Below are 19,769 nucleotides of genomic sequence, written 5' to 3'. Positions count from 1 at the left end.
GAAAAAGATTTCCTTATTTACCTAATAGCTGGAAACTTTTGCTTCTATTGGGTCTAATGGTATTATTTTGTTTGCTTTGTGTATCATACATCATAGTAAGTTATATTAACTAATAACTTCTTTGCTTTTTTAGTTCAAACTTCCAAAGGAGTATAGTTGGCCTGAAAAGAAACTGAAAGTCTCCATCTTGCCTGATGCTGTATTTGACAACCCACTGCATTAAAGCCAGCTGACACCCACGAGCAACAAGTTGCTGTATGCTGCCCAGTGACTCATGGGATAATTTAGTGCAGTAAAAGCTCTTCCTGCAAATAAGAGATGCTGCTGCATATCCACTGCAAACAATGGAGGGGATACTCAACAGCAGTCCAGCCAGAATTCAATTCTTCCAGTACCTGGCATTCTCTTCCGTCATGGAAGAACTCTGAATAACCTGCATATGAATGAGTGCGAGAGTGAGGCAAGGAGAGAGAAGTATTTAACTATTAATAGTAGTTGTAAGAATTCCTTTCCCTACTGGCTCCAGAGGTCCCTGCAACCCCCAGCTCAGGGTTTATGTGCCTCATCTGCCTTGGCTTAATCACACAATTTTCAGGCGTAAACACACAATCCATTAGAAGTATTTTTTGTAACTATCAAATTCTTTAATTAGCCATGCTTCTCCTGGCCAGAATTATTCCTTCAGTGTGATTTTTTTTTTATTGCTCCAGAAAGGCCATTTTGTTTATACTTTATGTACACACAATCAAACTGAGGAAACACTGATCAGTTTTGATGCCACACTAGGGACTGATTTGGCAGGGGAATCATGGTCCCACTGGCTACACTGCCATGATGTTACAGAGGGGGCTGTACTTAAGCTGTCATTTTAGATTCTGAATTCTGAGGCCTATAAACATCCTATTTAAGTCAGGAGTTTGCCCTAGGGAAGAGATACAGCTTGGGTTATATTTAGGAAAAGGTTGCTTTAAAAAGTTCTGTGAAACCCAAGCCTAAGTGTTTTTCTTCAGAATGAAACTTAATGGTGTTCAGTGGGGCTTCCTACCAGGTAAGTATTTACTGGATTGTAGGATTAAACACCTATCTTAGTGTGTCCTAGGGTAATAGGCCAAAATGATAATTGATACTCTTCAAAGATAAGCAAAACTTCCTTTCATGGTCACCTGTAAAAGGGACAAGTACAAGGAGAACTGGGTTTCATAGGTATTTCTCATTGGGCTGTACAATGAGCGGAGGGCTTTGGGTGTTTATTTTCTAACTTGGTACAGCCAGATCTTCTGGGTTAACAATTCTGATACTGTATCCTTCCTGAAGTTTCCTATAGATTTGTACCAATTTTCCTGACTCATACTGCAGAGAAATAGAAAAGGGTACATGAGTTAAAGAGATGCCTGAAAACCTATTGCCTTGTTTCTAACTTGCCTTTAAAAACAAAGTTTCCCAAAGAACATTTATTTCTGCTGAAATCATGTTTTCACTTTCCATTCACATATTTTGGGAAGGCATATCTGTTAATTTTAATGCATATTGAGTCAGGCCATTTCAGAATGTTTTGAAAATTCAGCTTGATGTACTGTTGTATACACAGGCGTTAATTTTCAGAGTTATGGCCTGATTTTGAGACAGCTACACTGTATTTCTAACACCATTTTGTGCAGACGTTGACTTTGTGTTTATAGGCAGTTTGACTAACTTCCTAGGAGAGGAAAGTGGTAGTAGCTCCATAGCTCACCACCGAAAATGAAATCTGGCACTGCTAAAGCAGAAATCTACAACCTAAAACTATCTTCTGAAAGTTTCTGTTACAAAGTTTGTAGAAGGAAACATGTTGGTTCGCTTCCCTTCCCTTCCCAAGAGAATGAAAGTCCACTTCAACTAGGCAACTGTTCAAAATACCATGTTCTCTTGTTGTGTATACTTAGGTTCTTTAGAAATTTTGTCACGGGCATAAGTGACCTTCAGAAATTGCTCAGAATTGTTGTATACTGATGTACACCAGAATTTGTGTACACCCATGGGCTGATGGCTAGGGAACTGGACCTCGAGCAAGTTTAGATAGATATGTGCTGGTGACATAAAGTAGCTCACAATAAACTATTTAATATTGCCCACAGGCTCCCTGTCAGAATCCTAGACGCCTCACCTTTCACATTAAGTGACTTAGGATCACATGGTATACTAGTGTGGTCTGATGTTTAGGGCATACAAGGCAAAAAAGCTTTGGGAGTCATTCACTTAGTTTGTAGTATTTTGGAAGCTGTTGTGCTGTCGTGAGCACAATTCAAATGTGCTAATGTAAGCAAAATTGACTAACCGCTATTGCCAAATTGACTAAGCATAAAACACTGCAAGGTTGAAATAGGCCAAGCCATAGAAGGTTGTAGTGAAATCTTGTAAGGGGTCCCTGCTTATGAGGGAAATCTTTTGGCATTCAAATGGTGTGCTGTCACTCAAATGTTACTGTCAGATACCTAGCATATTTTCCCCACAAAAGCCATCCTTATTAGGCCTAGCTTTCACAAACAGCAGCTGGGATGATAAAGCTGTTTCTTGACTGCTGTTCTTAGGACTGCAATGGAGTCTCATATGACAGAATGCTCCTCTGTGCAAGAGAAAAAATCCTTGCACATAGAAAACTGGCATGTCAGGGAGGAGAGTAGAAACCTTCTGCCTGACGTTAATTTCCTATGTACATAGAAATGTTATTGGATGAAGGAGAATTCAATTATGTGAGGCTTGAGAAGTCATTTCTAGAGTCTAAACTGTCTGGCTTTTCTACAATTTATCTTGGAAGCCTTGTGTTCCATAGTAGTTTAATTAATGTAGTGAGGCTTTACACAGCTATACTGTCTCATTTGGTACTCTCTATAGTTTACCCTCTATGGATGCAGTAAAGAGCTGAGGAGTTTCCTATCTGAGAAATGAAAGAATCCACGGAGGGAAAGCCAGAAATCCTATGAAATGTTAATCTGGAAATGAAAAAAAAATATTGTGGGTTTTTCAGGAAGGATCTGTGAGCTGGAGACTAGACTACAGTCTTCTGTGGCTTTTGATAGTTTGCTGCAAAGTCCACACTGATGTTACATTTTTCCATAACCTTTTAAACGTTTTGTTCTGCATGAGCATTCCTTTAGAGAGAAAGAACTGGTCCAAAGTGTATTTAAAATGACGGTCTTGTAGGGTTTGCAGAGTATTCAGATTTCATATCTGCCTGAAAGTACCCACAAATTACTACCTTGGCAAATCAAAGGTAAAGTGTCTTGGTGTTTAATCAGTAACAGTTTATGGCAGTAACTGCTAGAAACTATTATTCTTGGCTTCCCAGAGGACTTAATGGAATGGAGCTTGGTCTCTCCGTTTACTGTGTATTGCTAACTTTTCACTGTGGTCACTTATGCTGACCATTCCTCCCACCCTAAGACAAGGCAGGAAGAGTTTACTTTGCACTCTTGTTCTCCACTTGCTAGTTACTAAAGTGGCTAACAGGAAACTGGAGCTTTGGCTGTTCTTCAGTTGGTTTGCACCTGCTGCTTAATCCCTTCAGCACCTGGAGCTGTAAACACCATTCCTCGGTTGCTGCGACAATTATTAACTTTCAGTGCAGCTGTTGCACCAGCCATGTGCCAGGACAGTGCTAACCTAGCCATCAGACCAAATGGCAACAAAAGAGCCATTCCAGAGGGTTTACTGTCAAAATATGAAGCAGTCAGTAAGTAAGTGAGCAAAATATAGATGGGCTGTAGAATTTCACATGAGAACACTGCAAGCTATAAGAATATAGTTTTAGCAAAACAAAAAAATTCCATCCCCACTTTTGTGGGTTTCCTCTCCCCCATGGCACTGACATTGGTAGCAAGGGAAGTTATAAAAACAGAATCCACTCCCCTCTTCAAAGCACACTCATCGGCTGTGTTTGCATGTAAGGTTAAACCATAGTTAATATTTAACTGTGGTTTAATGTGAATGAGCAGCATGCTGGTGCACACTGCTCAAAAGTCCCTGCTTTGCTCCTCCCTCGCTCTTGGCTGCATCATACTGGGAGCAACAAACTACAAGACTTGACTTGTCATGTCGTCCAAACCCATGCTCCTGATTTGTTTGGGGGAACCAAGCCATGTGTTTAAGTTTAGATGACACACCACCTGTGGATTGTTGCTCCCAGCTCATTCCGGCACACTGCTCATTTGCATTAAACCATATTACACATGTCAATTTGAAGCTGAAGGGGCTGCTCAAAGTGCTAACTGGCTGGACATTTGTGACACCATGAAACAACCTCTGCCTGTAATAATTTTCAGCTTCAGAATAAATGATGGCTCTTTAATCATCAATAAGTCAGGCACTGTATGATTGTTTAAATGCAAGGTCCTACCAGCAGCACTTTAAAGATAACAAGAATGACAGGCAGCTCAGCAGAGAAGGGTGAGGGTGGCCTAGAAACCAGTGCTCAATGCAAAGAGAGTGTGTGAGAGAGAGAGTCTAAAGAATGAGGGTTACTGAGCTTACCCCATAGGGACAAAAGAAGCTTGCTCCTGTACTTCTGTGTGCACCATTAGATATAATAGCTCAGGATTTTGTTTTTCTGGTGTGTAAATCTGAACTTTGCCACTAAGCCAGATGGTTGGTTGGACAGAGATGCTCTACATGCACACTTCAAGCTTCTTCAGCATGTTTTGCACTGCACCATGATCACCCACTTAGCTTTGCAGATCTGAAGTGTCAGGCACTTCTATGGCAGATGAAAGCATGGGTTTCACATCTGCATGCATGCTGGTGGAGTTCGTTGCTGCTGTAGGGATTGCTCCATCTCATCACACTTGTGTTTTTCTAGCAGCAGGGAAAAAATCATGAACTGTTTTAAAGAAAAGCCCTTTACACATAAAAGCAAGGGAAGTAAGGGTCAGAAAGCAAATGTATTTGCAGAAGTGTTTTTAATGGCTTGGGGCAAAAATGTGTTAATGTTTAATGTTTCTCTCCACCACTACCATCATTGTAAATTATAGGAACAGAAAGAATACTTTCATATTCTGGCAGCCCTATGTTACTGTAGCTTTTCCTACCTTTAGTTGTTCCGTCTCTTTTGAATCCTCCTTTGCTGAGCATCCAAAATGTCAAACAGAAAATGAGCCTGTAGCTGATGAGGGTTTCAAAAGGATCCCTAGGCTGACCTGCCTCTCAGACAATTAACCCATGGGCATTATGCACTTTTCAGCTTCTTCATTTCATACACAATTATTTTTTCCTCAGATTGCTTACAGACCATAAAGTCATAATAAGTGGTACATTAGCTTTACAGTATCATTCCAAGGCTGTCATAAAGGTATGCCTTTTCTACTTTCTGCCAGCCAGCTAATAAGGAGGTTGGAGAAGTATTCTGAAATACCCTTTCCATCTACCTACTTTTATGATTCACTGTTGAAATGTGGAAGCCTGATAGCAGAATAGCGTAATGAATGCCAGCGTGTGAAGTAAATGTTTAAAGGGCTCAATCAAATACACTTTAATTTCAGAAAACAGATTTGTTTAAAAGCACAGACCAGAATCTGCTTACCAGCTGATGGTTCTGGTTTTGCAAACACTTCTCTTACTACTCTCCTCGCCCTCCTGCACACATTTCCCTTTGCTTGTTTCCTAGTTTGGGTTGAAATCAACATGGCTGCTGTTTTCTTTCCTGGGCCCTGATGGCAAAGGTCTGCATTCATCACTGCTCCTCTACATAATAGAAAAAGAGGGGGAGAATGGTTTGAGCCTTGTTGACAATAGTGCATGTTAGTGTAAGCCCTTCAATAAGAGAGGATAGCCACTGCCAGCCCTGGTTAATATTCTGGGGAAACACAGGAGTGTGCAATTGTCTTCAAAGGATCTGTTGGCTCAGGTTTAAGCCGAGTATCCCTTTCGCTAGTTTCCCTTTCAACACTGAACAGAATCTCAATTCTGTATAAAGACTTCACCTACCTTAGGGAAAGCGAAACCTATTAAAGTGATAAAACCAGTGAGTTAATTCAAAAGATTCTGTGCTCTGATTGCTGATGAATTACACAGTCTGGGGCCTGGCTTTTCTGGAGTTGCAGTTCACAATTTAGCAGGATCAAACTGCCATTGTGGAAGAAAGCTCCTAAAAGCCACGGGCTTTGTGGCCCAGCCCCCATTCTTAGGGCCATTCCGTGTGCTGGATCTTGGGTGGGAGGGCTCAGGAGCATAGCATTGGTGTTCAGTTCTAGCAGATCAGATTGTCGCTGCTGCTAAACACAGCAAATGAGACTTAAAGGAATAAATTAAGGTAATGTTACACTGCAGGTTTGCCTTTGCCTTCCTTTCTTGAGACTGTTTTATATCGGTAGGAACCAGAGTTCACTGTTAAAGCAGGGTGGATTTTTTATTTTATTTTTAACATGATAGTGCTCTTGTTGTTACTGTAGTTTTATAATTTGGATGGCTGTAGTGCTAGAAAACAAAATGAGTGGTTTTGCTTTTGGAGGACCTAATCCTTAGACCTGCTCAACTTTTAATTCTGACTGCTGAGGCTACTTTTACCAGCTTCAGCTGAGATGAACCTTTTTGTAGTTCATCTATGTGGCACGTGTGTGTGTGTGTGTGTGTGTGTGTGTGTGTGTGTGTTTCTCAACAAAAATCTTAAGGACATTGCAGAAGCTGTCTGAAAATGGCTTGCCATTCCTGCAGTGAAATTCTCAGTACTTTGTAGTATGCCTTTTTTTCTACCAAAAAAACAATGGGAACCTAAACTAGCAGAGGTTTTAAAAATATTTTATATTAGTTTCTAATGTATATTCTTACATTATCACAGTGCCGGTGTGTGTTCACCTGCGCAAAACTACTTTTTGTAATATTTTTGTGATCACAAAGCTTTGTTTCCCTCCTGTGTATTCAAAGTGCATTAAACTTGTTTGCATAGTTGTGTCTTGTGTGCATTTATTGAGTGATTGCAGAACTGATAAATGAGACTTTATACTCTAACTCTTGTTTAACTTTCTCATTCCAGTGCTTTACAAGCTTCAGCCAGGTTAGGGGGCCCTTTGTCTGCACACAAACGTAAGAGCCTGGGCCCCAGCATTTGCTTATCAACGGTCCTCTGATGTGGTCTGTTTCCTTTTGCACAATATGATCTGCCTCAGGAGAAGGCTTGTATTAATAATTTCCATGGCACTTACTTTGAAGTGGTAGGTGCTTTTACAATTTTTTATCAGTTTTACCCTCACAACCACAGTTGCACATTAAGTTGCTCTGATTAACGTTTTTGTGTGTACTATATTTGGATAGGCTGGATATACCATAACCGCTGTGGTCGAGAATGGATTGAGTTCTGTACTCTGATCAACGACTCCAAGGTTCAAGTCACACTCCTACAAATCACATTCCCATGGGTAGTAGTGGCCACTGGTACTGTTACCACACTGAATTGCAGATGGAGCGTGATAGTGACTTGTCTTAACGACAATCATTTGTGCATTAAATTGGATCCTAAAATAATGGCTTGAGGACAAGTGTTCGAAGTTTTAATGCCTATAATAGGGCTGTTGGGGTTTTTGTCTCTGCAAGAAAGAACAAAGAGAATGAAGGTGATTAATATATCATTTATATTTCCTAGCTTCCTTGCAATGTATCTGTGAAAAACACCTGGCTTTATTTAAGTAATAACAGGCAAGTCTTGGCCTTCACACAAAATGAACCTTATTTGTATACACAAACGTCTTGTTCATCAAACATTGCAGTTTAAATGAAGACACCTTCCTCAGAGGTTAGAAATACTCACTGAGGCTTGGTCCCACCATAACACTCTGTTCTGTAGAGGACCTAACTCCTACAGAGGGTCTTCCTTTCTTCAGCCTGTGTTGGGGATGGTTAGCTCTATCGGACTAGATCAGGGGAACCTCAAGCTCAAGAGCCAAACAGGGCCTTTCAGACCTCTCTGTCTCCAGGCTATACTCCTCACTGACATTGCTTTGCACCTGAATGTTTTTGCTTGGCTGCAGTGTGTTTTGAACACTGATTGTGCCTCTTGCTTTTCTGGATTTGGGGCGGGGGAGGGCTGTGCAAGTGTAAAAACTAGCCTACCAGTGTACAAAGGTAAAAAATTACGTTTGTTGCCCCACCTAGCCCATATTCCTGTACAACTCCCACAGTCAATTGTGGAGGTATCATGTGAAGCATGCTGTGGCACACCAGACACATCCATGCCCAAACTGCACGGATCCCCTATTCTGTTGTACTTTGCCTGCATAGAAATACTGTGGCTGCTCACTGGATCTTGTTTCTCACTTTAATGCATCAATGCTCTTGAATGGCAGAGGCCTATAGCATTGGAAGTTATTGCTGCTAGGGAAGATTGTGTCTCATGTATCCAGTGGTCACTTTGAGGACCAATAGACGCATATTCCATCTACATTTCAGTGTTGCTAAATTCACATCTTTTCCCCAAAAATTGTAAATAAAATCTTTGTCATCCAAATTTCTAGCTACAGTACCTGTCTGAATTCTGATTCAGTGAATCTCAGCCCTGATGGGTTTCTCTGTGTTTTTACAGCCACATTAAGAACCACACAAAATGGCGCTTATGTGTTATAAAGAGCTAAAGGAAATTGACAAGATGGAGCTCCTCTGTGCTTCATTCGTGCCTGAAATTGAATTGGAGACTCCCAAAGTCAACGAGTGGTACATCCACAATTTTAATCAAAGATCCTTAGCAGTCTAGCATTGCCTGTGGGTTTGGGTCAAAGGAGGACATGGAATCAATTCCACATAGATAGGGCTGTCAGGGGGTGTCTTGTTTTTGTATTTTGCATCGCTATAGTATCTGTTGTGGGATCAGCATCCTAATTCTAGTGTTGAATGTGGAGGAGAGCTTTAATGAAGGCTGGACAAGGACTTGCAGTATTCAGCAAATGAAGGGTGAGGGAAGAGGCCTGTACAGTTACTTGTTCATCCTCTACAGCCTTGGAGAGTGTAGAGTGTAGGTTAAAAGCATGAACTTTTTCGGGGGGGGGGGGAGCCATTTCCATCTGTATCATCAAGGATCAGGGAGAACACATTTAAAGTTTCACTGAGATGGTATTTCACTTTCAGTAGGATATATAATCATCTCATTTGGAGTTGCAGAGGTTGGAATATCCCTCCACATGTGGTGGCAGTGTACAAGGCTCCAGTCATTCTGGTCAAATGTTTTTATGTGAGTCCTGCATTTATATTAGCAGTCTTTCAAAATGATTTGGCAGAAGTAACGGATAAGGAGCTAACAATTTTCCTCTTGAAGATTGCTAGGCCATTTATAACCTGGACATGAAAAACAGAAGAGGGGTCTGCAGTTGAGCGATGATACACACAAGTGTGGGATATTGTATTACTATAAGAACAAATGCAAAAGTCTAAAGGCTTCAGAAGGGAATTAAGACAAGGAATATTTTATGAACTAAGGTATGAATATATTTCATATATAATTATAGGTGATCTGAGAACCACCTGATAATTGGAAATTGATGGCAGGATTTGTTTATTTGACAGGGAAGCCGTTTTGATTCCTCTGTTGGACTTTCTCCCCATGTTTATATGGATTTTGTTACTGTTTGATATTCCCTGAGATAAATATTAGTGTTCTTAATCAAAGGTGTGTGTGTGTGAACTTTATTGGAAGACTAACAGTTCAAATCTCATCTCAGGAACTCTGTAGGTACCCATAGGTCAAAGGGGGATAACCTAGGCTTCCAAATGATTGATGCTGGACTACAGAAACCATCATTCCTGAGCATTGATGGAGCTGATGGAAGTTGGTAGTCACAGGTTTATAAAACTGTAGAATTGGAAGAGACCCTGAGGATCATCTGGTCCAACCCCTTGCAAAGCAGGAATCTCAATTAAAGCATACGTTACAGATTTATGCTTTAACATCTGGAGGGTCACCAGTTCCTCACCCATGCTTTAGGCAAAGCCCTGATTCAGGCTTGTTACTGAACCCTTACAGCCCACTCCTGTCTCCATCACGCCATTCAATGCCCAGTTCCTTACTAAAAATTACAGATGTTTCCATTATATGAAACTGGAAAGTGGTGCATAACACGAGATACCTGCAGAGTTGGTTCACTCTTAACTCATACTCTGGGATTTATTTCAGTGCAGAATTTGGAATTTCTTTTTGTGTTGAATGCATATAGGGCATTCTCATATGATACAGAAAGTTAGATCTTGCTGACACACAAGATAGTAGGTGCATACAGATTAAGAGTATATCTACACGGGTGTGGGAGGTACAGAATACCAGCAAGAATGGGACATTGATTTACTCAGCCATTTAGAAAGAGTTCTGTGCTCACCACCCTCAGGCAATGCGCATCTGGCCTATGGCACAAAGTTAATATTTCAACTGCTTTGAGGTTGGGCTGAATGCTAAATATCCACTGAGGCTGGAGGAGGCATACGTCTGCAGCATACAGGCAGCTATGGGCTTGCTCTTGCAGACCAGCCAACATTTACCTCTTTAGGCAGCAGTCAACTAATAATGGGGCTGACACTGTTTCCCTCCCACTTCCAAATCTTTTCTACTATCCCAGAGTGAACTCTAGTTTTTGATTGTTTCTTCTAAAGGGCTGCAGAACGTTTTTATTGCCACTGATTTCCTTACCATCGTCGTAAAGTTCAGACATGCTTTGCAAAAGCTGAGCTGCTCAGTCTGCAATTTTTTTTGCTCTGAAGCAACTGAAACAAGGAAAAAATAAGGTACAGTAATGCACTCCCAGGCATTGATCCTAGCAGCAATGAGAGAAGCAAACCACAAAGGATCGGGGGGGGGGGGGGAGCACAAGGAGTTGCTACTAGTATAGTAGCTGTGTGATCCTACTAGTCCCATCTGGTCCAATGGTGGCAGACTGCTGCAGTGTTCTGCAAAACATGTATCTGGAAGTGCCCTTAGGCATCTGGTCAGCCTTAACATTGGGCAATATGAAACAACCTGGTTTTTGAACTTTGAAGATGCATCAAGGATGCTGTGCAGAAAGTGAATGCTAAGATTTAAATAACTGATCTCCCAACTCTGTTGGCATTAGTGTCTGCATGAGCTAAGGAAAAAGCAGGAAGGGGCTTGTGCTGCAGATTAAGTTGCCCAGAAATACGTGCGACCAGTAGTTATTATTTATTAAATGTATATACTATCCATCAGAGGATCACAGGGCAGTTTACAGTATAGAAACACAAAAATGTGTAACGTAATACCCACTACACACACACACAGTTCTAAAGGCCATAGATTGTTTAATCAGTCAAAGGCCTGCTTGAATGCTTTCGCCTAGTACCTAAAGATACGTAATGAAGGCACCAGGTGAGCTCCCTGGGGAGAGCATTCCACAAGCAGGGAGCCACTGCAGAAAAGGTCAGTTCTCGTGTTGCCACCCTCCGGACCTCTTGTGGAGGGGACACACAAATAAGGGCCTCAGGTGATGGTCAAAGGGTCCAGTCCTGTGATTATATGGAGAGAGGCAGTCCTTGAGGTATTGCGGCCTTGAACCGTTTAAGGCTTTATAGATCAAATCTGCACTTTATAATAATAGTATACTACTACTCTAACTGGACTGGGTTGCCCCAGCCACTATTGGCGGCATCCAACAAAGATACCAAAAAAAATATGCCTCCTTTAGAGCCAAACTTTCTTGCAGAGGTGGAGATTTTCCAACTAAAAAATAAAATACTGTTTTCCTCCCATTTCCCCCTGCCTTATTCTGTATCTTGCAAATGGAGGAAACTGAACTCGGTTAATTGAGCCAGACCTCTCTCCTTGTGCAGTGAAAAGGCAAGACCAGACTAACGTTCTGCTGGTCACAGACTGGAGGATACTGGGTACAGCTCCTGAACTGCCTGCATGCCTTACTATGCTCCAATGGCCTGCCCCCTGTTTTCATATCCTCTTCTCCTTCCTTATCAGGGCTTGGGGGCAGGGTGAGCTGGGGCATGGGGCACTGCAGGGTGGCTGAGGGGGAGGCAGCGAATGGACACAAGCCCCACACTGCCTTTTTGGGCAACATGGTGTCTGCAGGTGCCCAAGCCACCGCGTCACTCCCAGGCGAGCTGCAGGCACTGCGGTAAGTGCTGCCCCCACGGTAAGTGGCCACCTAGTGTGACCCCACCCCCTACCTATGCTAGTGTTCCTTATTCTCATTTGTGTTTTTTAAAAAAACCAAAAGTTTTTGAAATCTAGATCTTGGAAGCAAATGTGCTCTGCAAAATAAATGCTGCATTGCACAGTTTTGTTTTGTTTTTTTGCATATTTTGGCACACAGAAATCTCATTGTGCTCTGATTATGGTAACTACCTGTGAATGGACCCTAGTTTTCTGGTGCCTTGCAAGCTAATCCCTGAGATTCAGTTTTTAAAATAGTTTTTTAAAGTGTGTTTCTAGCTTTCGTGTTTACTGCTATGTTTGGCTATGTGCAACAAGCCATACCGGATAAAGGTGCTGCATGCGGCTTTTAAAGGGCAGGTGTTAGTGCAGGAGCTTAGGCATTCCTGTCATCTCCACAACACCATTTTACTGGGAGGAGCCTTCCCTGAATCTGGTATCTGTGGGACCCAGGATCATCAGCTGTTCATCTGCATTTGCTAGATTCTCATTCACTTGGTTCCCTGCTCTCTCCCTAGCCTGACTGCTTGTGCCGCGTGGCTGTTTTCTCAACTCTGCCTACACAAGTTGTGTTTGTGAGGGCTTAGCCAGATTACTAAGTAACACTTCCTGGAACTTGCTATAAGCATTCACTTGGCCCCCACACAGTCTTTGGTTTCCTGCTTTGGCTAGCCTGAAACCTATTAGGAGCTTTAACGTGTAGATTCTTCTGTTTAAATAAAAACACAGCAGTTTCTCTCTTTCTCACCTCCCACCCACCTTCTCCAGGTCAGAGTCACAGTCCTGCTTAAGAAAGAAAGAGAGATTAAAGATCTTTCTTTTGAGTTATAAAGGTCTAATAAACAGACTGGCTGTGGGGGAAATAATTATCCACAGGTAAGTCATTTTCACAGCTCCAGGCTGGCTGAAAACATGTTAGGATCATTGGGGCCTCTTTGGTTAGCGTGTTGGGACTAGGACCTGGCACACCAGGGTTCAAATCCTGACTCATACATAAAGTTCACTGAGTGATCTTGGGTTCCTTGGAGGAAAGGAAAGGTGGGATATTATATATATATATATATATATATAGCCACGAGAAACGCCCTGAAAGCCCTGCACATGTCAGTTTGCAGGCTATTGTCGCAACACTGTTGAATGCAGTATTCAGTGACTCTCAGAAAAATTGCATGTGCTGTAACTTGATAAAAGTGCATGGCAGCCTAGCAGCGTCAGCACCACAAAATGCCACGGAAGAACAGGTGAGTGAAGATCTACATCAGTTCGGGGGGGGGGGCGGGATAAAGATTTACATTGGAATCTGCTGCTGTTGTGGATCCTGCCACCCGAGGCAATTCCCTACCTTGCCTCATGGGTGGGCAGCCTTGCTGCCTAGACACAACTCAGTGTCCTTGGTTCTGTGTCAGGAAATACACCTCCTTCCTACAACTACCATGAGCTCATCTACACCATACAGTCAAGGCAATGGCTGCTCCCAAAGGACTTGGGGAACTGGTTTGTTGAAGGTGCTCATGAGGGGGATATTACTGTTCCTGTGATTCTTTGGGAGAAGCCATGTCCTTTGAAAGAATGATGTGGATCTGACCTTAGTGAAGAGGCCCAGAATATCTTCTAGCTCTTTGAGATGGACAGAGCAACCCACATCTATGAGAGGAGGAAACAGAGTACATAGGTGGATAAGAAACTAATGCATTACAGGCCAGGCTATTTGTCCATCTAGGCTAGGCATCCCCAACTTTCGGCCCTCCAGATGTTTTGGACTACAATTCCCATCATCCCTGACCACTGGTCCTGTTAGCTAGGGATCATGAGAGTTGTAGGCCAAAACATCTGAAGGGCCACAGGTTGGGGATGCCTGATCTAGGCAAACCCAAGATTGCTTTTCAGGGTCTTGGGCACTTGCTACCTGATTCTTATAACTGGAGATGCCCTGGATTGAACCTTAGCCCTTCTTCAGGCCAAATGCCTGCTCTCTACTCACTGACCTATGGTTCCTCTGTCTTTCTCTGATCACGAAGCTGACTTCATTGCTACTTTTTCTCCTAACTTAGCCTTCTTTCCTCCCTCGTTTTGCTTTCCCTTGGATTTTATACTGAGAATTTTTCTTAGACCCTTTTTATCTTCAATGAGCTTAGCAAGCATTCCCTAATTAACATAGAGGTTAAACCTAAACTCAAGTTAATTTGGGTTACTGGAAAGCAGCTTGGAATTTTGATGGTGGTGCAGGTGTGTGAAAAAGAAGGGAGAAAGATGGGCAAGAAACCTGGGCCTTTCCCTGCAGCTGGTTGCACTGCAGACAGCTCCCTGCAGGGTGCCTGTCAGATGTCAGGCAAGAGATCATAAAGGCAGGTGGGGGATGAGACAGGCTGGCAGGTCAGTAGCAGGCAGGCTGTGAGCAGGTTGACCGTAAGCCAGAAACCTGGAGGTATGGTACATGATCTGCCTTGCAGTGAGTCAGACCTGTCTAGCTCTGTGTTGCCAACGCGGACTGGCAGCAGCCTCCAGGATTTCCAGCATTGGTCTCTCCCAGCCTTACCTGGAGATGCTGGGGATGGAACCTGGAACCTTTCGCATTTAAACCAGATTCTTTGTCACTTAACTATGGCCCTTAGCCACCTCACTCAAGCCCCTCCCCCTGCCCCCATTATGCAGTAGCCAGACTGATGGAAGACAGGAGGTTTGTGGGCCTTAATAGCACCTGATCAGGTCTCCACAAGCACCTGGCTTTCTATGTCAAGAGGTTCACAGGCTTCTTAAGGAACAGCCTATAGAATTCTTCCCTCCCCCAGCTAGCAGGCTTGTTGATGTGTGGATTTGGTGTGCTCCTGGTTTATTCTATTATATTTAGCAAGATTTATATACCACTTACTTGAAAAATAAATCAACGGTTTGCATAAGTAATTGATCCACATGGCTTTGTATTCAATTCAGGCCCTGTGGCCATCCCTGGACACTTTTTATACGCACAGTAATGACGAGGCGAACAGCAAGAAATGGTTTGGTGGGATGTTGTGTGAGCTCTATGGCTGTAGTATTGCATAACCCAGACCCATAAGATGGGTGAGTACCGTACTTTTCCCTCTATAAGTTGTCCCCCTGTATAAGACCCCCCCTATTTTTGTGGACTCAAGTTTTAATTAAATGAGGGGAGATGGCCCAAAGCTGTTGAGCTCCTACCCCCATGCAACTGCCTAGATTGTTTCCTGCACACAGTGGCATTGGGGGAAGTTGCACTCCCTGGCAGCACGCAGCTTCTCCACCCCACCCCACCCCACCCCACGCAGCTGTGGGCAGGGTAACACTCCCGCTCGCTGCAGCATCGGGGGAGTTGCACTCCTGACAACTGGCTGACTGGCGGGCGTGCCGCTCCCCCCCCCCATGCCACTACCTGTGTATTGGACAACCCCAGTTTTTTAAAAAATAAATAAATAAACTGCCCTTTCTTCCTATAATCCCATTCTGGTTCGATTTCCAGGTGAGCATTCTCCCCTTTGCTCATGGTCAGCAGAGCTTCGTCCCAGCCTTGTATCACTTTTCCAATGCTGACTGTGAAGCTCAGTGGTTTTGCAGCTTTCTTTTTCTTTGAACTTGTCTGAATATTACTATCGAAGACTGCTCCATCTTGCAGCTTCCCTGCATACCAACATTGAACGACATCACCCTTTTGGGGTAAGTTGATTTTATCCCCCTTCTTCAGTACTGACTTTGTATATTTTGGGGGGCCCTCATCCACAGCTTCCTCAGGCTTTGTCTCCTTGGGCTTCTCCTCATCAATCTTGACATTTTTCACTTGCTCTACTACATGCTCTGGACTCTCAGTACCCTTAAATCTCTTGGTTTCAAAGAGCTCGTTATGATCAGCTGCTCCTTACTGGCTGTCTTGGCCACATTTTTTATCTGTCCTAGTAGTTTGTGCTCTGACAGGAACTTGTGCACTGCCATGGCATCGCCTCCTTGCAAGCGTCGCCGCCTCACACAAGGGAGGGCTCCCTCATGAAGCCGGCACTCATGACCCCAGTTTTTTTACACAATTTTTTAGTCAAAAAACCTCGTCTAATACACGGAAAAATACGGTAAGTCTGTGGGGAAACAGCTCCCTTAAATCCAGGGAGGTTCTTTGTGGCCTTCCATGAGGACAATGTAATATCAATGAATGAACTACAAAGCCTCAAATCAGCTCACCAGCCTGCATTCTGCCATGGAAAGAGCATCTGGTTTGAGCAAAGCTATTCTAGGCTTTGAAGCTCAGTGGGTGGCCTTGAGCAAGGTGTGTGTGCTTTCAGCCTAACCTACCTTTCAGGCTTGCTGGGAGGATAAATGAGGCAAGAGCTGCAGAGCATTGCACACTCTGAAAAGTGCTAGAGAGCTATATCACATTAGTTGAATTTCCTTCTGGGTTTGAAGGTTGAACATGGCAATACTTTGCATGCTGTATGTCCTTGGGTGCCCCTCTGCTTTTTAAAAAGGTATTGGGTAGTGGAGCTGGAAAGGACTTAAAAGCCTTTAGAGGGGAGGCCAGACTTCAGACTTGTAGTACCTATTTTGTGTTTGACTTGAACCTCAAGATCTGCCACCTGGGGCCAGGTGTAAAAGACATACACTTAAGATGAAAGAATAGGGTACTTTGAAGTAGCTGCTGAGCACAAGGATTTGTTTTGGGTACCAGCTGAACTTACAGTCCTCCTGCATCAAAATCCATTCCTGGTTAACCCAAGTGTTCTTAACTGGATTTGAAAGAAGGAGCCATTTAGTTGTTGCCATTGCCAAACAATTGGGAGTCAGAATTCTTGTTGATCTACTGCAGATCACAAGGAGAGTTACCAGTAGATCCTGATCTACCTTCTGCCCAGCCCTGGCCTATAGCCATGCCCACCTTAATGCCTTTCCCCTAACATATTGGGGAAACAACAAAAGATCATTCGGCAAGCTGTGCATTTTCTTATTTGTAGCCATCAATGTGTCATAGTAGCTATAGCAAGATAACTGACATAGTCACCCACCCACCCATTATGGGCTCTTGTAATCAATGGCTGGAAAATGATCTGTAGCGTTGGGTATGAGTTGAAATGTTTCAATTAGTTGAATGGAGGAAGGCCGTATCTCAATGGCAGAGCACCTGTCATGCATGCAACAGGTCTCAGGTTCAATCCCCAGCAGTGCTGTTGTTGTTATTAATTGAATTTATATATCCAGATACGGCTGGGAGAGACTCGCACCTGAAAGCCTGGAGAACTACTCCCTTTCTGTGCAAGCAATGCTGAGCTAGATGGAGAAAAATCTAACTTGCTATAAGGCATCTTACTATGACTCAACTTTCTGAGTTCCAGGAAAAATTGGGTGCAGCTCGGTTTAGGAAGAATGGAGGATCAATTCTAGAGCTCCTTGCAGCCATCCCAGTGTCCTCAGGGAATTTGTGAAGCAACTGGCTTCATTGCTCTGCTGAGAGGCAGTATTGGGTAATGGGGGATCAACCCTTTTTTTCTGAGACAGCATTAATGTGTTGCTAATGATCTGGGATTTTTAATGGGTGGCCTAGATGAAAGAACTAATCCTACAGTGCTTGACCCTTCCCAGCCTGCGACCCCATACCACCAAAGGAAATAGATGGGGATAGCTGCTCACTCCTTCCCTCTCTGCTTAGAAAGGGTCACAACCTCCCAATGCCCATTTGTGATCTCCCCCCAAAGGTCACGACCCTCTTATTCTGAGTGTTGGCCAAAGGAAAGAACACTCCGGATGTTGGCAGGGAGGAGAGGAGATTTTATTCTTTCCCATCTTAATTAGTCTGCTTTGATTGACTAAAATTCTGGGCACCCGAAAGGGCCTTAGTTTTGTAAGAGCCCTCAAGAAGAAATACCTTCTCATCAGGGACATACAGTTCTGCAGCCCAAGCTCTGAGCCCTTTAGTCAAAGCAAGGACTGAGGCATTGTCTAAGATCCATTGAGCAGAAGGGAATATATGACTCAACGTCATTCTCCAACCACTGGGAAAGCTCTGTGGTGATTGGGAATGGAGGGTCTTTTGGGGGGAAGAAATACTGGATGTGACCCCAGGCAGAGGTCGGCTGTGTGTCTGAAAGATTTAGCCCTGGTTGACAGTGTCTAATTGTTTTTCATTAATTGTGACACAGAGTGAATGGCAGGGCCTTATGGTCACGTTGGGGTGCTGCATGAGACTCTGAAGCCCTTTCCTGCCAATCTCTGCTATGACAAATGTTTCTTTTTCTACCTGATGCTCAGTAAGGTGCCCCAAATCAGATATCTTCCCGTGGACAAAGGACAGGCAGTGCAAGGGACTGCAGGCCTTCAAGCTTTACCATACAGGCAGATTGAACATGGTCACTGCTTTCCTTTGACTGCTATTGTTCAGTTATAAGGAGGTGCAATGCATTTTTAATTGGGTGATTGCATAATTGCAAATTTTCTTTTTATAGATATATAAAAAGTATGTCCTGCCCCTGATCACTAGTGATAATGGGACGAGTCACAACAGTTTTCAAATTCAGAAACTAATAAAAGTAAAAATACATTTCAATGTGCCCAAGTCAAAAGTCCTGGCAGTAGAGGAAGGTCTTCAGCTGGCGCTGGAAGATAGACCAAGTAGAAACCACATTATCCTGATGTGGAGTGCTCTTGCCAAGAAGGCCCTTTGTTGAGTTGTAGATCTCCTGATCTCAGCTGAGGAGGACCCCACCAGAAGGGCCTTCCCAACCAGCCTCACTGTCCAGGGAAGAGTATGTGGGAAGAGACGTTCCTTCAGATTTCCAACCATTCCAAATTGGGATTCCTCACCTGCTGCATCCGACCAAAAGCCCCACCTTATTTCCTTTTCTGGGTGGCAGTGAGAGAGGCAGCACCATGAAGGCGTCGGGCACCCTGAGGGAGTACAAAGTTGTTGGGAGATGCCTCCCCACTCCTAAGTGCCCAACACCACCTCTCTATCGTATGCGCATCTTTGCTCCTAATCATGTTGTTGCAAAGTTCCGTTTCTGGTACTTTGTCTCTCAGCTGAAGAAGATGAAGAAATCTTCTGGGGAAATTGTGTATTGTGGACAGGTTTTTGAGAAGTCTCTGTTGAAGGTAAAAAATTTCGGTATCTGGCTGCGTTATGATTCTCGTAGTGGAACTCATAACATGTACAGGGAGTACAGGGATTTGACAACTGCTGGAGCTGTTACACAGTGCTATCACGATATGGGAGCTCGTGCTCACTCAATTCAGATCATGAAGGTTGAAGAGATTGCTGCTAGCAAGTGCCGCAGACCAGCTGTCAAGCAGTTCCATGATTCCAAAATCAAGTTCCCTCTGCCACATAGAGTTCTGCGTCATCAACATAAGCCACGCTTCACCACCAAGAGACCAAACACATTCTTCTAAATACATTTGCTCTGAGTTTCAATAAAGTTCTTTTTGAACTTCTAAAAAAAAAAAAAAAAAGCCCCACCTTATCTAGCATTTCACTCAACATTGGCCAACTAGGTGCCTATGAGAAGCCTGCAAGTCATACCATGGTTAAGAGTATATGGCTAGTATTGGAGGTCCAAAGTTCAATTCTTGCCCAGCCTTGAAGCTCAGTTATGGGTAGGCTTAACATATTATTAAAGAACAGAATTGCCAAACATAAAGAAGAACAAGTCTTGCTACAAGCAGA

General features: G+C 43.3%; 1 protein-coding gene and 2 pseudogenes across 4 annotated transcripts in view; 2 read left to right on the top strand and 1 right to left on the bottom strand.

The window, feature by feature from the left end:
- Positions 1–6,912, top strand: part of SUFU (SUFU negative regulator of hedgehog signaling) — a 71,244-nt gene extending 64,332 nt beyond the window's left edge. For both annotated transcript variants that reach the window (XM_081864003.1, XM_081864002.1), the window contains exon 12: positions 134–6,912. In XM_081864003.1, coding sequence (XP_081720129.1) covers positions 134–223 — 90 coding nt within the window. In that variant the 3' untranslated portion in view covers positions 224–6,912. The remainder of the gene's footprint in view (positions 1–133) is intronic.
- LOC309342773 (peptidyl-prolyl cis-trans isomerase FKBP3 pseudogene) lies at positions 1,255–16,060 on the bottom strand (annotated as a pseudogene). The gene is made up of 2 exons: positions 15,507–16,060; positions 1,255–1,350 (listed from the first exon to the last, which is right to left on the bottom strand). The product of its transcript is annotated as a peptidyl-prolyl cis-trans isomerase FKBP3 pseudogene (transcript).
- A 2,883-nt stretch (positions 16,061–18,943) lies between these two features.
- LOC309342039 (large ribosomal subunit protein eL20 pseudogene) lies at positions 18,944–19,526 on the top strand (annotated as a pseudogene). The gene has a single exon. The product of its transcript is annotated as a large ribosomal subunit protein eL20 pseudogene (transcript).
- Positions 19,527–19,769: the final 243 nt, after the last annotated feature.

This window comes from Podarcis erhardii, assembly GCF_964252035.2.
Source record: "Podarcis erhardii genome assembly, chromosome: 5".
In the NCBI taxonomy this organism is placed as follows: Eukaryota; Metazoa; Chordata; class Lepidosauria; order Squamata; family Lacertidae; genus Podarcis; species Podarcis erhardii.
This window is presented reverse-complemented; position numbering and strand designations above follow the sequence as displayed.